We start from the raw sequence: 18679 nt of genomic DNA, 5'->3' as shown, positions 1-18679 counted from the left end.
AGCTGCTTAAAGCTTGCTAATTTCCTGTTAGGCCAAAACTAGCTTGTAGGATAAAATTGCTCCCCCCTTTGCGTAGTGCTTAAGCGCGCTTAGAACAGAGTCTAGTAAGCTACCCTGCTGCTTCTTATACTTCTCTTAAATTAGAGTTAATTGCAACCTAAATTCTAGGGTATTACTAGGGGTTTGCAACTGCTAGGGCTTGCTGTTAGTAGGGAGTGGTAGTAATAGAGTCTGCAGCTTTATATTAAGGGTTAAAATAACCTATTCTAGGTTAAAGGGGACTAATCTAGCACCTTAGAACCCTCCTTAGATATTGCTAGGAGTAAACACTACATTGTAGGCTACTTTAAAGCATAGGAGGAACTTAGTCTTTGTAAGGTGGGTGATCTAGTTGTGCATAAGCATTTCAGCTTAGCGCCTATACGCTAGCTTTAAAGGGGCAAAACAACCCACATTAAGTAGCTGTAGGAGGTGTGATAAGTGCAGAGGCATACATATAGTAACAATCTTGTTATCCTTGCAATATTGCTAGAATTAGAGCAAGTTGTGGCTCTTGTGGCCATTAATAACTAGCAGTTAGTAGGTACTAACAGCTCACCCCTTTGTATGCGCGTTAAAGTGCTTTAACTACTTAAGACTAAGCTTATTAGTAGTCTAGCTATTACTAGAGACTCTAATAACCTAATCCTAGGGCAGGTCTTCCTCCTTGTACTAGCTAGAGAGGTAGTGGCGTGCCTTAAAGATAATAAAGGGCAGAATAGCCTATCCTTTTATATTAATGCCCTGTATAACTGTTGTCCACTCCTAGTTGCCTGGCTAGACTGTTTTTAGCCTTCCTAGTCTCTCTAAAGCTGTAACAACTGCTCCTAAGGAGATCTAGCCTATTATAAAGCCTGTCTTATTAAAGTTGTAGGTATTGTTATCCTAGATGCTATACTTAGCTTTAATGTTGGCTACTAGGCTAAACTAGCCCTGCACAACCCCTGAATCCTCGCAGAGGGCTCGCTTGTAGTTATACTTGTGATTAAACTTTACTTTAAGCTCTAGTTAACGCTTAACAAACGTACTAGGCTAGTTTACGCCAACAGGGCCCAGATTGCGCTCAGCGCGCAGAGAATTGGCCATAGCAGCCACATCTGCAAGCTGGGGGCCAAATCCTTGCGCGTCTAGCTCAAGTATGTGCTTAACAATTACCCTCTCCTTATTATTATCTAATCCTCGTGAGTTAGGCATAGTATCGCCTTATAAAGGTTGTCTAGTGTGTTAATAGCTTAGCGTGCTTTGAGGCACTTTATAGATAGCTGCAGCGCGTCGCTGGGAGAGATTCGCGTCTTGTTTAAGAGCTTGAAGCGCAAGCTGTACCTGAGCTTCTTGAGACGCGTTAATAATAGGTTGTTGTTGAGACATTGGTATAGAAAGGGTACTTTGGTAGGGGCTTGGCAAAAGTGGCTCCCTCGCCCGTTGGCTCGCTCGCTCGCCCGTGGGGTACGTTATCATTTATTGGCCTTTGGCCAGACTACTACACAAAGAGACAAGCAACACAACAACACAGAACCTAATAACGTAGATTATCACCAAGCCAGCTATATCACTAAACTAGCCATTTTCTCTTAGCATAAATACCATTTACCCTAACATAACATGCCTTAATAATAATAACTTTAGAATTCTACTAGAGAAGGTAGAGTTATTCTTACTATCTAGGCCTTCTATGCTAGCTAATTTTATAGTATCTGTAGCACTGCTAGAGTGTTAAATATACCTTATTAGTAGGTCTCTAATTACCTTTACAATAACGTACTCCACAAGCGAGTGGCTCACACAAGCGAGTGGCTCACTTTTGCCAAGACTACACCAACACTACAACTACTTTACAACATTACAGCACACAACAACAATATCATGTACTACACAGTATATTGCACTAATCTATAGTACTTTGCGCATCTTTCTTACACGTTGTCCTGTTGTGCCCTGCCTTGCCACACATGCTATAGTGTCTTAATAACTAAGTGCTGCTATTAGCACCTCCTCTCTTCTTTGCCTTCTTCCTATTACTACAGGCCTTAAACTCCTTTAGAGTAGTTAGCTGCACTCCCTTAGCAAAGGTTAATACCCTATCTTGCTATAATTACTTTCTTTTGTGTGATTTACAGCATATAGTAGCCTTATTAGCTACCTAAAGGTTAGTAACCTAGTTACGCACTAAAACTAGTAAATGCGCCATTAGCTCTGCGCCTTTAGTAAGCTAATTAAGGGCGTTAACTATTAATGTTAGTAAGCTATTAGCGTGTCTCTAGATCCTCTCTTAAATTAGCTTTGATTAAGACCTAAATTCTAGGGTGTTGCTTAGTGTCTTAGACTCCCACGTGCTGTTGTCTACGATATTATGTTAGGCTTGCAATCGCGTTGTGGAGAGGTTCTAGCAAGTTGGTGACTAAGTGTCCTTTGAGACACATTGTAGATGGCTGCAGCGCGTCGCTGAGAGAGTGTCGCGTCTTGATAGATAGCCTGAAGAGCAAGCTGTATTCCTGCTTCCTTTAAGGGTTTGATTGTGTTGTTACGTTGAGGCATTGTAGGTAGAGTGAAGTTTGGTGTGGTCTTGGCAAAAGTGAGCCACTCGCTTGTGTGAGGCTGTGAGCCACTCGCTTGTGGAGTACGTTATTCACAAACATTGCACCTAATTGTTTGGCGATGCTTGGTCCTAGAGAAGGTCGCCTATGCCAATATCGCATGGATCTTCCGAAAATGGTCGCTGCCCTCACTACGACAACAGCCCTCGACAGTGCACCACCAAGCAGTCGACTGCGCCGCATGAGCACCGTCGTAGTTATTCTTACAAACGGCCGAACATTATGCCTTGCCATTGGTAAAAGTGGCACGAAAAGATGAACTTCTGTCTCGTAGCTGCTCACTAGTAGTGACAGAGAAAACCCTGGTGGCGTGCCACGGTGATCGACAGTCCAGAGCGTTAAACCATTGTTGATGATGGTAGTTGATCCATGATCTTCTAGTTGGTCTGAACATAGAGACGGGTCGCGGGGCCTCCTTTGAACGTGGGTGGTCTATCTGCAACTACGCTCGACCGGATTTGGATTGTGACTCGGGAACTCGCAAATTGGAAACAAGATAATCGGGGCTCCAAGGACTGACGAAACATAGCTTCCTACCGCCGTGGTCTGCCATGCGTCGATCACATTCATGGAGGGTGAGATGCTCCAACCGTCTTCAATTCGGGATGTTCAGCGTTGTACGATGCTTGTAGCAGTATGCAGTGAGCCTGTCAACTCGTCAGGCGCGACTGCGGAGTGTATCGGTAAGTCAACTAAGATTGTACGTGCACGACGTCCAGGATCACAGTTTTCGGCCACCGTCAATCACAAGATAGAGCTCTCCGCGTCCTCGGGTGATGTGGACCCGAGTCGGAGTACTCCAGCCCGAAGCAGGACGAATCGAGACCGAGTGCGTATGAACAGGCCCTAAAACTCGTCAGACCGGGTCCTGTGGATCTATGAAGCACGAGATCCGAGCAGGGGCTACTTTACCGGCACACTGGACATGTCACGACTCACAAAGGCTCTGCGGCCCTGTCCGCAACCCACCACTGCAAGTCAACCGCCTGCTCGTGCACGTGCCCCCGAATTAGCATGCTCTTCGGCACGATGTCAGATCGACGTGAACCCTGCGTTCATGCATAGTGGCGCCGTCGATCCGGGAGCCATATCTCGCAAACTATAGAAGGGATAGTGTCTGTTCACTAAACGGTCGATCAGGTACATTGGGTGTGTATCGTTTCATTCATTAATGCTAGCGAACATGACATGCTTACTTCAGCGACCAGACACCATTCTCCTCGACGATCTCGATGGGTCGATTCTCGTCCAGCGATCTCCGCCCAGCCTCGAGGATGGCAGTTGTGGCAATGGTGTTCTTGAGTGTGGGCAGCGGGCGCGAATCGAGCTGGTCGAGTGTGACCTTGCCATCGTTGAGCAGGTTGACGGCGTCGATGAACTTCTCGAAGGAGATGTAGCCGTAGCCGATCTGACCAGCGAAGTTGCCCTCCTCGTCAGGAGCGTACTTCATGTAGAAGCTAAAAATTATTAGCACATCATACCAAAATAATCAGTGGTCATAATACTGACGGGTTGTACCAGAGAAGACCGGTCTCGTCATCAGTGACGTCGTAGCCACGCTTGGCTTGGTTGACACGGATCTCTCCAGACGAGGACATGTAGTGGAAGTACTGGTTCGAGTGAACACCAGCCTTCTGCGGTGCTGCCCAACCAGCTGTGTAGACACCTGTCGCACGCTTGCTGGGATCATCCTTTTTAACCCAGTCTGTGAGAAGTGTAATTGTGTCCTCAGTGGCAGGGTCGCAGCCAAGAGTTGTCGCAATGCCCTTTGCTGCGCTGCCCATGACACGAACGGGCTTGTAGCCAGGGACCATCGACTCGTTGACGTCGATGTGATGGGAGTTGAGATAGTAGGAGATATCGCTGTCCTTTCCGGCCCAGGCTTTGAAGGTCTCCAGCTGGCTCTTCGGCTGGCTCATATACGAGTAAAAGTAGTTGAAGTCGCCAAGCTTTTGAGCTCTAAACCGTGCATCCGCATAGGCAGGGTCGTAACGCTTGTGATGCTCAATGTAGACAAAGACATTGTTCTCCTTAGCCTTTACCAGGAGCTCCTGGTGGTGCTTGAGTAGCTTGACCGCTGGCTTCGTGATCAAAACGTGGATGCCACGCTCGATAGCGTACAGAGCGATTGGGTAGTGAGTTGTGTCAGGGGTGAAGATAGTAACTTTGTTTGTTCAGCTCAATCTTCGCAACGTCATCATTTGCCTCAACTCACTGGCGCTGCCCTTGGGAAGAGCGTCAATGGCGGTCTTGTACGCATCAGGGTCGGTCTTGCCCTCCTTGGGGAACTCGTCGAAGGAAACATCGAGGCCATTGTATGCCTCGGAAATGTTCTTCTGAAGATGCTCGCCTGGCAAACGTCAGTAAGAAGCTCTTTAGCCGTTTCCAGGGCATTGACTCACGAATGGCAGGGAATTTGCCGCCAGACACACCGACCATGGACAGGTCACCAACTTTGCCGCGTCGTCGCAGGTCAAAGAGCGTCAAGCCTACAACACCAACTTTCTTATCTGACTTGGAAGCGCCGCCGCCAACAAAGCCGGTCGTGTACTCCCCAGTACCAACCTACGCGGCTCGTTAGCTTTTCTTGAAACTTTCAGTCGGCTCAACAAGTTGTCGACTCGTGTCCAGCAGCTTCTCAGCTGCCGAACGCTGCAGAGAGCTCCGAACAAGCTGTTGCGCCAATGTGGGGTAACGTACCATCAGAACCGCTGGAGGCGCCATGTTGCTACTGTTTTCTGCTGTTCTTTGGTTGAAGAAAGATCAATTGAGGTTCACTTCCACTCCCGAGTTTCGAGAAGAAGGAAAGTCTAATGAGGCGATTCTTGGGGAAGGCTTCCAGACAATGCATAACAGCTCGTCGGCTCCTTCGGCGTCTGAACGGAATAATTTTACCATCTATTAGCACGATTCAATGCATAAAGGGGGCACGAGGGGCTTGTTGGACGGCTGACAGACATGCATGATTTTGCCGTTTCCCGCGGCCGGCATGACGTTTGAATGGCCCATTGAACGGCAGCGGGGCGCGTCTGGTCATAATGGCGGCTCCGAGAAGTCGGGCGGCGCGGGGACAGCTACCAGTTTGATCGCCAACGCGTCCAATGCTGTCAAGGACCGCGTCGAGTGCCCTGTGAACATCATGTTGTTGCACGCAGAAGTTAACACGCTCATCGTGTTTACAGGATGACGCCAATGCTCTTCCCCAGGCCAAGGGAATTGGGAAGTCGCGCATGATGCACCCCACGCGAGCAGCTCTGCTATCTCTGCTATCATTGGTGGAGGAATCACCAGAGTTTCTCCGAGCTCCGAATCTCGAGGACATCCCACCCTGAGCCACAGTCCAGAACCCTGCCACAACCAGAATTGCTTCCACACAGAAGGCGTCAAGTTAGTCACCCCACAGTGAGTAGTCCCGCATTTCGCGCAGATGTCGCCCGAAATCGACAGGCGGCCCCAGATCCGGCCTTCGATTCGCTCTCGCTGCTGCGGTCCCCATAGTATTGGTCTGCTCAGCGAATGGAAGGCCTGCATTTGACGAAACGTTGAATTTCCTAGAGCAATGGAGAGAGGCGCGACTGAAGGTGGGATGTCTTTGGGCTCTCCGGGCTACTTCCGCCGACCATTTCGCTGATATATTAATGCTGACCGAGCCCGTACACATACCTTGACACTGCCCCTCCTACTGCTTCACCTCTTCTTCTTCTTCTCCTTCGTGTGTCCTTATATTCGAAATAGACCACCACAGATATCACTCTCATCATGTCTGCGAACGGCAATGGCGTCAAGAAGGAGCGCACGCCTCTACGTGCTGGTGTCTATTCGCCCACAATGACTTTTTTCGACGCTGAAACAGAAGAGCTCGACGTGCAAACAATCAAGAAGCACGCTGTCCGCCTCGCTGAGGCCGGCCTGGTTGGTCTTGTCACGATGGGCTCCAACGGCGAAGCTGTCCACCTTTCCCGCGCAGAGAAGCAGACTGTCACACGAGCAACACGTGAAGCTCTCGATGAGGCTGGCTACAAAGACGTTCCTGTCATTGTTGGTGCTTCAGAACACGGCATCAAGCTCACAATCGAACTCGCCAAGGAGGCCGAGGCAGCTGGTGGTGAATACATCCTGACCGTCCCACCTTCTTACTACCGCTATGCTATCGACGAGGAAGCCATCGAGGAGTACTTCACTAAGGTTGCCGACGCTTCGCCTCTTCCCATCATCATCTACAACTACCCCGGTGCTGTTTCTGGAATTGACATCGACTCTGACCTGCTCATCAAGCTTGGCAAACACCCCAACATTGTCGGCACAAAGTTCACCTGCGGCAGCACAGGAAAGCTGACCCGTGTTGCGTATGCCCTCGACGCTGTCTCCACCAAGAGCACAGGGAGCGGCTACATGGCTCTTGGCGGTATTGCAGACTTCACAGCACACACAGCCGCATGCGGCGGTTCTGGTATCATCGCCGGTGGTGCTAATGTCCTCCCTAAGACTTGCGTCAAGGTCTGGAACCTGTGCGCAGAGGGCAAGCTTGAGGAGGCTTTCGAGCTTCAGAAGAAGCTCAGCAAGGGCGATTGGGTTCTGACAAAAGCTGCCATTCCTGGTACGAAGTCGGCAATCCAGAGCTACTTCGGCTATGGTGGATATCCCAGGAGGCCGCTAAAGAGGCTGTCGAAGGAGAAGACACAAGCTGTTGCGGACGGGATCAAGGAGATCATGGAGATCGAGAACAGCCTGTGAATGCTTGGTATCTACCTCAGTAACTGGGCAGGTCAAAATATTCTCATGCATTTACGAAGTTCATCGTGTATATGATCAGTCAAAATCGAAAGTTGTATCATAAACCCTGGGGCCTCGCCTGTCGAACTCCGTGCTACATGTTGACTTTCTGAGCCTGTATCCCGTGGCACAACTGCTTGGATAACCAGTTGGTATCGCAATAAAGCTTGTAAGTATCGTCTTTGGTGTCTCAGGTATAAGAGATATGATTATGAGTATAAGAGATGTGATTGTGAATCAAGTGTAAAGTCGGGTGTTCATGGCCCCCTTGTTGACCAGATCGCCAGGTGCAGTCAGCTCTTGAAAACGCGCAGGGCATGAAACCACTAAAGTCTTGCTTATGGCTTCACTTCAAATACAAATCACGTATGCGAAGGCAAGGACTACCCTCTTTGCCTCCAATATGCCCTCTACGGCAGCACTATCCCTTTGGGTAACGCCTATAATGTGCACATACGGCTCTACCCACCTGAGACAACATACGCAGTGTTCTCACGCTACGTTCCAAGTTCCAAAGACTGTTTTTACCCACAGTCAGTCCCTAATCGCAAGGTTTTGGCGCTCAAGCTCGATGATGGTACCGTTGCGAAAGAGTCGAGTATCATCCTGTTCTAATTTTCGGTCCTGGAAGGCGCTCCATAACTATTGATGACAAGACGGAGGGCGGCCAAATATTGTTGTAGATGCTGACTTCGAATCTTGCTGAGTTTCTCAGTATATACGCAGAGCGGACAGTCTAGGCTAGATAGGGTGAAGATGTATCGGACTCAGTAGGGTCGAGGGTGAATTTTGGGTCGCAATTACAGCATCGCCGACACTACGCTGTTCGCCTATGATGATCAGGATTGGGGAGAGATTCTATTGGGAAACCTCATCTTGATGACTCGACGACCTCTGCAGCGATAACCGTGCGTCACTTGTTGACCGCGAGTCCTGATCCAAGCTGGAGCTGTCTAGTTTTCAAGCATGATAAATGTAGGTGATTGTTCAAATAATTCCTTTATCTTCTCTACCTGACCTTACAGGATATGATACCGAGCATGTACAAGGCGCTCTCCGCGAGCGTCACATTCTCTGGGCCCTTGTTCACACTTGTCAGGTGCTGCTTGTCACGATCAATAATGGTTGAAAATCTGTCAGAGCAAGCTGAAACACATCTTACTCACATGCCCCACTGTCAGTAATTGCATTTTGCCATCCCGCCGTCCCCATCCCCGTGTACTTCTTTCCGTTCAGTCTATCCGTTGACCTCTATCCGTTTCCGTGCCGCGCTCCAGCGTCCTTGCCTCCATATGTGTTTGATTAAAGCGATCCCTGAACCTGTGCTGATTGGAAGCTGCGCTATTAAGTGTCACAGAGGTCGAGGGGTATGGTACGACTTGTTCTAGAGTAAAGTGACGCTTAACAGCGGAGTTAAGTTCGAAAGTATATTGTTTGCTTCCTGAAATAGACTCTCAAGTGGTATCATTGCGCTACCCGCTCCCTATAGTATCCTTTTCCGAAGCTGGTATCAAAACTGTACTCATCAGTCGTTCTGCTGTCCGCAAAAATGTATTACGTCGCTTGTAAAGTGTGCATGCAAAATGTCATCGTATCATCCACCCCTGTACGCCTCCTCTCGCTCGTAGCACCCGAACTGCCGGGCTCAGATTGCGAGACCGTTGCCCAAAGTGGTCCATCGATACAACGAGAGAACTTCTCGGCGTTTCGCAGGCGTCATCTCTCGCGCATGCCCGTGGCCCTTAATCTGCGCGAGTGTTGAGATCATAACCTTTCGGAAATTTCTCTGAATCAGAGTCAGTATTGCACAAGGATGACGGGAAGGGGCCGATCGACTTACCTGGTACTCAGTGTTAAGCGTGACCACTGCAGCTTCATGTGCACGAACAATAGTTTCGCAAGCTCGGATTACGCCATCGTTGGTTTCGGTGGACAGCTTGTCGGCGAGCAGGAGGAGAATGAGGCTTCCTTGCAACAGATACATGCCAAACAGATAAGGCATAAATGAGAGATCGGGATCGAGATCTAGTATCTCTTCAATTGCGTGCGCAGCGGAGATGGCGTTCGAAGTCGCAGCGAGGAACGAAGGCGAGCAAATCCACATGTTGTCGTCCTCGAGGAGTGCCACTGGGTCCCATTTGCCGTGCAACAGGATATGTAGAACGTGCATAATGTGTGTTGCGTAGGCGGAAATCTTTCGTGTCTGGTGGATCCATTCCATGCGAATCGCGTCAGGTGTTCCGTTGGCATTGACATCGTCGTTCTGTCCACAGCCGTGCTGGGCCTTAAAGTCTTCGATACTATATGCGTAGCTTTCGAGCTGCCGTGTAATCTCCGCTTCATGAAGCTCCCAGGATGTGCGCTGACCGAATCTGGGATGGTTCTTCTGTGCGTTCAGGTCCACGATATCGCCCAAAATCGTCATGAGCGGTAGGAAGAATCCGAAAACGTCGTGCGAGGTACACTGGAAGTTAAGACCTTTCCTCTTCTGCCCCTGGTGACCAGTGTAAAATTCGCCGGCTTGCCACACTGTGTCCGGAACAGGCTGGAATAGATCCTCGCATTCGTTGTCGAGCATGGCCAAAGGCCTGTTGTAGCAGAGTCCAAGATGGCGATCGATCATGTAGAGCAGCCACCAAAGTCTCCGTCTCTCTTCCTTCATCTCTTCCACAAGCGCTGCGGCCGGTGTGCTCACGTCCATCTCGCCATTCTTGGTTGTTTGTCCATCGCTGACTTTTACAGGGTCTGCAGACAACTCCCTTCCCAACTTCAGCTCTCGTGCAAGCGACCATGCAGCATTCCACCATCGGAGTGACGCTGCCTTATACTCGCTCGCCGAAGTCACCACTCCTAAGTTGAGATAGGTGGCTACGTCGTCCAGGTTGCTAGTAGGGGGCATGGCGCCGTCCATCCGTCCATCGTATCGTCCTATGGCTCGTTCTACGTTAAATGTGTCTTGGCCTGCTGAAGTGACTCCACCACGACCGAGACCATGAGTTCGTGTGGCAGGAGAGTGGACCAAAGGCCTAAGTAGGTCAACCGTCAACTTCCACAGCTTTTGACATATGATCGCTCTTGCTGATGGCGAAGATGTCAGATAAGTGGCCTCACTTGTTTGAGCAGCGACCCAGAGGATGCTGGCAAGCAGCGCAGGACTGCACTTCCTGGGTTTATGCTGGCGTAAGAACGAGCGTTTCCGGAACACGGTCCCCAAGATGTAAGGCGATACTGGCTCCATGAAGACCGACGATGAGCTCTGGAAGTAGTATTCGAGGAGGTCGCAGGCAGCGGAGATGGTCATAATAGCACTAAGGTGTGGGAAGAGTGGCTTCAAGACTGGATACCTGCACATTACTCTCGCACCAGCTTGCGATGAGTTCACGCTTATTCCAGACTGTGGTGATCCGGTCTCTGCAGAGCCATAACTGTGTGGTGGCGATGATGGTCGAGGTGCTTGAAACGGCAGAGGATACCCGATGTTAGCGTACTCTGCTGGCATTGGTGCCAGTCCGCTCATAGCGTACATCAACTCCTCGTTGCGTGGTATTTCGGCGTGCATGGAGCCTAGCAGCAGTGGGTCGATCATCATGTGTGTCACCGGCGGGTCAAAAGGCGCGCCTGCACGCAATATTAGCGACAACGACAGCAAGATTACTGCTCAGCCTAAGCTTACCAGGATTGAAGTTCTGCCATTCTGCGGGGTGCTGGAGATTGCTCTTGCCGCCAGCAACAAAGTGTTGCGTCACTGGCGTTGGCTCTGACTGCGACCAGCCTTCATCTTCGATCTCAGTCAAGACACCGGGTCTCTCGAAGAGACCTCTTGGCGCGACCTGAAGTTCGTTTGGTGTCTGTGGGCTATGTGAGGCAGCTGCCTCTGCCTCCCTTTGTTTCTGGATGTGTCTTGGTACCTGAGTCAGTTAGTACCGCCGGGTCAACACCTGAAAACAAGAATGCCAACTTTTCCTCGACGCTTCTTTTCTCTATTGTACTGGCACACATATTCGAGTTCTTCATGTTGTCAGCCTGGTTGTTAAAGGAAGGTGAGCCATGGATTACGTACCTATGCATCTGGAGCAGGGCGCCTGTCCTACAAGAGGTACAGATTCAGTAATTGTCTTCCGTGAGGATAGGATCAAGTTACCATTACAACGTGTACGCATGCGGTGGCAATGGTCGCACGCCCTGCTCACCCTTCTCTTGACAGCCGCGGAACTCCTGCGCTCCATCTTGGACATATCAACCGCAGTGGGCTCCATGGTAGCTAGTCAACCGGTGGAACGTTGGTTTCGATGATAAGGTAAGGGAACGGTCTGGGGAAGACCGGTCATGCGATGGTCGAAAGCATATGTGGGCCTCCGATCAGAGCTCTGCCGAGGAGGAGGTCCGAACATGGACACTAGGACGGGAAGGAGGCCGTGCTTTCACGGCCAGCGTCACCTGCGCTCTGACAGTTTCCATGCGTTCGAGAAGCGATGTCAGCCTACGTGCGAAAACGCAGCAGGCGCTACCCACTAATTCCAGAAGCGTTTTCATAGGACGTGGCTCGTCGATCCTGGGGCATTCACTGTCGGCAGAAGTCAGGATGCACTTCATCCGGGCACTTTAGCCTAAAGTCACGGAGCCCCGCAAGACAAAGCATGTTCGGCTAGCGCCATTTTCCGCATCGCTTGTCGCTTCCGCCCATACCACAGTAGGCGTGCCTGGCTTTACCCCAGATTTGTGGCTTCTACGGCATAATTGTTGCAATGATCTTAAGATTTGCCTCGTCCTTCCTTTGACCCGGAGACTTGGTCACCAGCCTGGCGGTGAGTTGCGCTGGGTGGTCCCTGAGACCGCTCTTCCTTGTTTTCAGATTCCGGAAACGCTCACCTACCGAAGTGGCAGACGTCAGGGCGTTAGAGTAATGCGACCCATGAAACAGAGTCACCAAACGATCGTTCCCGCGCTGCCACAGCACGCTGAGCATCTGCGGGTGTAGCCCATCACAACGGCACCGGGCCCGCCCTGACGTTCGAAGTATTTTCGTCCTGGAGGACGTCCACATCGGCAGCTATGAATTCTGAAGACTAGCTCAAGAATATGCACGTGTCAAACTCCATCGCATCCATTGCCGTCGCTCTCACACAGGAGGTACGCCAAAAGCTTAGGTGCTCTACCGGTCTGCGATGCTTACTCCTACTTCAACATGTATTGGTCCTGGCGCCAACACGCGAACGTCGCAACCGATTCGAGAAGCAGGTAGGGACGCGCAAGTTGATCGGCGTCGGCCTCAATTGCTGGTGACTGACCTCGGAATCGCCAACTGCATGATTGCGACCCTTCGAGAAGCTCAGCCGTAGTGTAATAGTAAACACCCACATACTCTGAAGTCTCGTACATTGGCCGGCGTCATTTTTAGGCCCCCTCGCGTTTTCGCGCCACCCTAAACCAGAGATCAGAGTACTTTTGACCTTCTCCCTTACAGCACCTCGGCAGACAATTCTTGGGGCGGATGTTCACATGAAGGACATACTACGTGTGTCTCTAGAGAGGAGGAAGGGAAGCGCACAGGGTCTCGTTCTTTGCAAGTCTAGAAGATTAGCAATAGTAGGTATGCTGAAAGGGGAGGGTTTCCTTCGCGCACCTAGCGCATATATGTCTTGCTTATGTGCCCCTCCACAGTTATACGTCCCCCTATAGTTGCCTCCGTAGATCCCCCTGTGCAACTCCAGGCCCATGTCCGAGACTTTTGGACATGCCAGCCTAGGATCTGACCACGAATGCCAGCGAGCATACGGATGCATCTCTGAATGTTCAGAGCAAAGGCCTTCCCCTCAGGTTTGAGCCGCAGCCGGGCGGTTGTCCAATCAAGAACCCGGGTGAAACGTTCCGTCGCAGGAGCATGCATCCTCCACTCCGCGCTCTGATCATTCGATACTCGAATTGCATTTCACAAGCAGAATGTTAAAACCTCGCACACACTCGTTTTACGTTTGCACTTGACTCCGCAACATGGTTAGACATAGTTCGCCTTCGCGCCCAAAAGCTCCCCACCGCTGATCCATTCTCCATCCCCAAACAAACGCCAAGATGTGGCTCTGCCAGACCAGTCAGCTCACCACCAGAGAACATCATATTCTCTTCTCTTACAGTGGGGCTGACGCTGCCCCAACCACCTGCACTACCTGCCTCGTCAGATCTCCGCAGCTTGCAGCTCTGACGCTCTTCGACAGACTTGCCTGTTCGTAGGTCATGGAACAATGTAATTTTGCAGTCCCCAAATTGCTGGGCCGTCCGCGGCTTTACAGCACGCAGCAGTATCGTCGCTCGACTCTCGGTGGCAGCGAGAGTGCACTTGCATTTATGCCCGGTACCTCACGATCCACTCACTATGCGGCGACAGATGATCTACCTCAGTGAAAATAAGCACAGAAAAGGAAGGAAGGAAGGTCCACGTCGCCTGAGCCACTGAAGCGTCTTCGGTCTGGAATAAGACATATGCATCCCCGGTCGGACAATTCGGCTCAGCGGATGCCTTCATAATACCTAAGTAGATTGTACTCGTGGCCCACCACAACTTACATTCGTGTTATATACCCTACACCGTGTGGATACGCCTATGTGTTCGCCTCGATAAGAGGAAAACGTTGACCTTGAACCTATTATGGGTATGACTAGTGCGACGGTGAAGCACTGCACTACTGGGCATCGAAAGTCTAAGTCACCACCACGAGCAGCGCCTAGAGACTTTCAAGCGAATTTTAGGCAAGCCAACCACGGTGGCCAAGATCATGCACCAATTTTCGTCGTATGTCTGACAGGGAAGAGGGTTATAATGCATGCGTTAAGACTCATATGATACTTCGAGAAGTTCAGATATACTATGGTAGATTGTTGCGGTGCAAGTCGGTCCTATAGGCCTTGATCGTCACCTCTGTCGACTTCCTTGGACTAGCACGTCTCAGGGTATGTATATATGGTCGCCTCCTAGCTAACAAACAACTCAGCGCAGTCTTCCATCGATACGTACAGCGGCTACGTCTGCCGCAACATAGATGGAAAAAAAGCGCCACAGAGGCATGAAGAAAGCCAGATCAGTGCTAACGATGCATCGGATCCACCGATCACAAGCTGCAGGAATACTGGTCCCCCTTTAACTTGACGCTCACAAGGCAAGTATGCACAGGGGTAGGTACTAGCGATCAGTTCAGACTCAATAAGAAATCATGCTCCCAAAGCAAAACTCTGGGTCAAAGTCCGAGTTTGACTGCCGAACGATGGTACGCCACAGATGGCGGTGATGTGCTCCAATGTTCACCACATTGTATCCACGAGCGAACTCAACAGGGTCTGGCATGGCGGCTGCGGTGAAGCTCCAAAATCCCTCATTGGCCACGCACATGGCCCGAAACCAGGTAGACGTTTTTCCAATGTCTCAGATACCTAGACGGGAAACAGGTGCGCCGTGTCGGAACAAGTCCCGGCAGCTAGTAGCCGGACATCAGTTTCATCATCTTCTGGAATCAAGAAACGAGCTCTAAGTCACATACCGAACCAGTCGATCGGATTCTCGAATGAATCGCGGGACACAAGCTCGTATGTACATAGTAGTCATCGCTATGCCTTTCATACCATACATTGGGGACTGATTTTCGCTATCCCTGACTGCACTTTGTCTTGATTGAGGCATGATCAGCGGTGCATACTAAACGGTTTAGATGCGGTACGGACCGTGGTCTCCATATGATCAATACTCGAGGCGCTGGTCTCACATCATCAAATCAGATTCGCATTCGGAGAGTCTATAGTCTGGCGGAATATTTGGTCAGCAAGGGCAAAGCTCCGTCGACTACCGTCGCGCCCTTAACATATCGTCGACTACCGTCGCGCCCTTAACATATGCGCACGAGCGCGCATGAACGACAACCTCCTATCAACAGCCTCGTGACTGTGTTCCCTGAGTTGATAATTCCGATCGCAGCTCCATTATCTCTTCATGGCTATCAGATCGTGAAACATGATACTTACTTGCCAGACTTTTCGCCGTCTGCCTTCATGCCAGCCTGTATCCACTTGCGAGCATCTGCAGCGGACTTCTCCATCCTGGCCTTGTCTTTAAGTAGTTCCTTGATCTTGTGCGGATCCGGAACGTGGCGTCCCTTCTCAACGCCAGAGCGCTCAGCCATGCGCTCCTCCCACGCCTTGAGGTTCGGGAAGTCATCGATCTCGATGCCTGCCCAACCCGCAGCTGCGACCCAGCCCCAGTGCGCGATATCTAAGGATTGTCAGTGTGTAGCCGAAAGGCAAAGTGGTGAAGTGATATCAGGACCTAGGACTCGCATGCGGAGAATTCAGGGTCAGTCAAGTGTAGAAGTACGTACCGGCAATCGTGCACTTGTCGCCTACCAGGTACGGTCGCTTATCAGAAGCAAGATGCTTGTCGATGACGGAGTACAGGCGGCGTGTCTCGTTCACGTAACGGCTTACTCCGTATTCGATGCGCTCGGGAGCGTAGCGGCCGAAGTGATCTAATCTACGATCAGCTCTGCCACCTCGAACGCTGCGACCTGTAGTCGAGGACGCCTCTTCCTGGTTCAGATCTAACCCTGCGACAATAGATTTTGCTGAGGCTGTGTCCACACATCATGCAGAAGAGCGGTCCTCAAGCACTACGTCGGAGACTTGATGCTCAGAGGCGCCGAAGCTTCCAGTAACGTATGGTCGACGAAGGCCCTTGCTTGCTTGCTTTGTGCTCTCTCATGACTATTTCTTATTCATGTTGCCACTGCTTCCAGCTATTCTTTTGATAGCACTTCTGACAGGCTTGAAACACCACTTACTTGCTTGACCCTGCATAGGTCCAACACCGGCGTTCTGGTAGAACAGCCAGTTGTTCGTGTCGTAATATTCGCGAGTTCCTTTAGGATACGAGATCTTGTGCTCAGTATCGTAGCGCTCGACCAGGTACTGCATGATACTTCCAGACTCGAACAAGTTGACGGTCTTGCCATCGGTGAACTTGTCGGTCAAGGCAGGGATGCGGCCATTAGGGTTTATGGCAAGGAACCAGTCTTCTTTCTGTGTGTTCTTACTGATGTCGATTTTCTCAACCTTGTAGGGAAGACTACAACTCTCAGTGACATGCCCAGTAGATACCGAGGTCTGTACTCACCCAAGCTCTTCTAGCGTGATGGAGATCTTGATGCCATTGGGCGTCTGTGTTGTGTAGAGGACGATGTCTGATCCTTGAGCTGCCATGATGAAATTTTCTACTTCTCGTATGCTACTTTGTGAGTACATGTGATGATACCTTGCGGACACTCGGAGACTTTATATGAAGATAAAGTGGGGTTTGATGAGGGGTATTACGAGCTTGCTTAGAAATTGCGGTCGTATACAAGACTTACCACACACCAGTCGACTCAGCGTACTATGAAAGCGGGCATGTGCTTGTTACAAACATGTTAGAAATGCTCCCAATGAATGACTGACAATCATTCGGGCCACTGAGTCTAGCCCGCGTTTGTGAGACAGGGCCTTCAAGCTCGAGAGGCTGTCTGAGGACCTGTTCATGATCTTACCGAGCTCATGCTGGAGGCTATATCCTCGGTAAAAGAGCTTAAACAACAGCAAAGTAAATGTGCGCGTGTTTTGCCTATCCGTGGACACTGCACCTTTTGCCAAGTCGAAGAGTCATGAGAGCGCCGGACACAGTTCTTATATGGGCCGCTGCGACACAGTCTCTGGACATGAAAGCTGGCACACAAAAATATGCGCTTCCCTGCAGTTGCCTAAAGGTGAGATTCGACATGGATATCAAGTGCGTTCAGGTGAACGCAGTGGACACGTGACGACGCTAAAATGGATAGAGCTCTCTGCTTTTGCTGCGCGCCAACACTTTCGCGCGACACCCCCATTGACAACCGAACAACCTGTCAATAACATGTCGTGGCGCAACCAAGGCATCACCGGCTCGAACAACATTCCCCTTGGCACGCGACGCCGCTTCGGTGGTGATGACGATGCAGGAGGTTACAACCCTTCTGCGCCGGCTGAAGGTTTGTCTGAGCTGAAGCGTGGGCGCAGCCCAGAGCGAGGTAAGTTCTCCCGACTCATCTCACGTACTTTTACTAAGGACTTGTCCAAAGCTCCCGACGGCCCTAGGCAGCGCAAGAAGCGCAACCGATGGGGAGATGCGAGCGAGAACAAGGCTGCCGGTCTGATGGGTCTGCCCACAGCTATCTACTCGGCCATGACTACAGAGCAGCTTGATGCCTACACCTTGCACTTGCGTATCGAGGAGATTACGCAGAAGCTGAAGATCAACGACGTGGTCCCAGCTGATGGCGACAGGTAAGCGTCAACACGTTCACACGGCACGAAATCAGTACTGACTGCAACAGGTCCCCTTCGCCGCCGCCTCAGTACGATAACTTCGGTCGACGTGTCAACACGCGCGAGTTCCGTTACCGCAAGCGTCTCGAAGACGAGCGCCACAAACTCGTCGAGAAGGCCATGAAGACGCTTCCTAACTACCACCCACCTGCCGACTACAGGAGGCCTACTAAGACACAGGAGAAGGTCTATGTGCCAGTCAATGACTACCCGGAAATTAACTTCAGTACGGAACTAACCCCTCTAACTTTCCTTTCTCAGTCCCCTTCAACCCTAGCCTTTGTCTTGACCAGCGTGCTCAGACTGCTTGGTGCTTATGCGCATCTGGCGAAGCCTGCAGCACAGCTCTGTCACTAACCCTACCAACCCTTTGCTCATACAACCTTTGATCATACACTAACTACAGCTTTTCGCACTAACAGTTGGATTACTTATTGGACCCCGTGGAAACACCCTCAAGAAAATGGAGTCTGAGTCTGGCGCAAAGATTGCTATTCGTGGCAAGGGCTCCGTCAAGGAGGGCAAGGGACGCTCTGACGCAGCTCATACCAGCAATCAGGAGGAAGATCTACACTGCTTGATCATGGCGGACACGGAGGAGAAGGTCAACAAGGCCAAAAAGCTCATCCATAACGTCATCGAGACCGCAAGTTACTCCCACATCCAAGTCTAAAGCTTCATACTAATCATGTTTAGGCTGCTTCCATCCCCGAAGGCCAGAACGAACTCAAGCGCAACCAGCTCCGCGAGCTTGCCGCCCTCAACGGTACCCTTCGTGACGACGAGAACCAAGCCTGCCAGAACTGCGGTGAAATCGGCCATCGCAAGTACGATTGTCCTCAAAAGCAGAACTTCACTGCCAGCATAATTTGTCGTGTCTGTGGTCAAGCTGGTCACAT

The 18679-nt window shown here is 50.8% G+C and overlaps 5 protein-coding genes across 5 annotated transcripts; 2 read left to right on the top strand and 3 right to left on the bottom strand.

The window, feature by feature from the left end:
* Positions 1-3778: 3778 nt before the first annotated feature.
* Positions 3779-5762, bottom strand: M421DRAFT_423682 (NAD(P)-binding protein). Its single transcript, XM_033593541.1, has 5 exons — positions 5334-5762; positions 5036-5198; positions 4849-4983; positions 4143-4797; positions 3779-4090 (listed from the first exon to the last, which is right to left on the bottom strand). The coding sequence occupies exons 1-5, from the start codon at positions 5355-5357 to the stop codon at positions 3826-3828; spliced, it is 1242 nt and encodes a 413-aa protein (XP_033445840.1). The 5' UTR covers positions 5358-5762; the 3' UTR covers positions 3779-3825.
* Positions 5763-6098: 336 nt separating this feature from the next.
* M421DRAFT_423681 (aldolase) lies at positions 6099-7641 on the top strand. Its single transcript, XM_033593540.1, has one exon. The coding sequence runs from the start codon at positions 6393-6395 to the stop codon at positions 7365-7367; it is 975 nt and encodes a 324-aa protein (XP_033445839.1). The 5' UTR covers positions 6099-6392; the 3' UTR covers positions 7368-7641.
* Positions 7642-8838: 1197 nt separating this feature from the next.
* On the bottom strand, positions 8839-11927 carry M421DRAFT_423679 (transcriptional activator xlnR). The gene is made up of 6 exons (XM_033593539.1): positions 11548-11927; positions 11467-11493; positions 11365-11414; positions 11080-11314; positions 9247-11024; positions 8839-9192 (listed from the first exon to the last, which is right to left on the bottom strand). The coding sequence occupies exons 1-6, from the start codon at positions 11660-11662 to the stop codon at positions 9052-9054; spliced, it is 2346 nt and encodes a 781-aa protein (XP_033445838.1). The 5' UTR covers positions 11663-11927; the 3' UTR covers positions 8839-9051.
* A 3482-nt stretch (positions 11928-15409) lies between these two features.
* Positions 15410-16643, bottom strand: M421DRAFT_69638 (glutathione S-transferase; the record flags this gene model as incomplete). Its single annotated transcript, XM_033596625.1, has 4 exons — positions 15410-15660; positions 15767-15913; positions 16226-16509; positions 16558-16643. The coding sequence occupies 4 exons, from the start codon at positions 16641-16643 to the stop codon at positions 15410-15412; spliced, it is 768 nt and encodes a 255-aa protein (XP_033445837.1).
* Positions 16644-17176: 533 nt separating this feature from the next.
* M421DRAFT_240027 (uncharacterized protein) lies at positions 17177-17993 on the top strand. Its single transcript, XM_033588479.1, has one exon. The coding sequence runs from the start codon at positions 17329-17331 to the stop codon at positions 17740-17742; it is 414 nt and encodes a 137-aa protein (XP_033445836.1). The 5' UTR covers positions 17177-17328; the 3' UTR covers positions 17743-17993.
* The last annotated feature ends 686 nt before the right edge of the window (positions 17994-18679 follow it).

Source organism: Didymella exigua, assembly GCF_010094145.1.
Source record: "Didymella exigua CBS 183.55 unplaced genomic scaffold M421scaffold_28, whole genome shotgun sequence".
Lineage (NCBI taxonomy): Eukaryota > Fungi > Ascomycota > Dothideomycetes > Pleosporales > Didymellaceae > Didymella > Didymella exigua.
This window is presented reverse-complemented; position numbering and strand designations above follow the sequence as displayed.

Bases quoted from the DNA above. Each gene is read 5' to 3' on its own strand.
- M421DRAFT_423681 (XM_033593540.1), top strand. From the start codon at position 6,393: ATGTCTGCGAACGGCAATGGCGTCAAGAAGGAGCGCACGCCTCTACGT.
- M421DRAFT_240027 (XM_033588479.1), top strand. From the start codon at position 17,329: ATGTCGTGGCGCAACCAAGGCATCACCGGCTCGAACAACATTCCCCTT.
- M421DRAFT_423679 (XM_033593539.1), bottom strand. From the start codon at position 11,662: ATGGAGCCCACTGCGGTTGATATGTCCAAGATGGAGCGCAGGAGTTCC. The intron at 11,315-11,364 runs GTTGGCATTCTT...TAACTGACTCAG, and splicing joins AAAAGAAGCGTCGAGGAAAA to GTACCAAGACACATCCAGAA. The intron at 9,193-9,246 runs GTAAGTCGATCG...ACTCTGATTCAG, and splicing joins CGCTTAACACTGAGTACCAG to AGAAATTTCCGAAAGGTTAT.
- M421DRAFT_423682 (XM_033593541.1), bottom strand. From the start codon at position 5,357: ATGGCGCCTCCAGCGGTTCTGATG. The intron at 4,984-5,035 runs GTGAGTCAATGC...GACGTTTGCCAG, and splicing joins CGGCAAATTCCCTGCCATTC to GCGAGCATCTTCAGAAGAAC. The intron at 4,091-4,142 runs GTCAGTATTATG...AATAATTTTTAG, and splicing joins GGTCTTCTCTGGTACAACCC to CTTCTACATGAAGTACGCTC.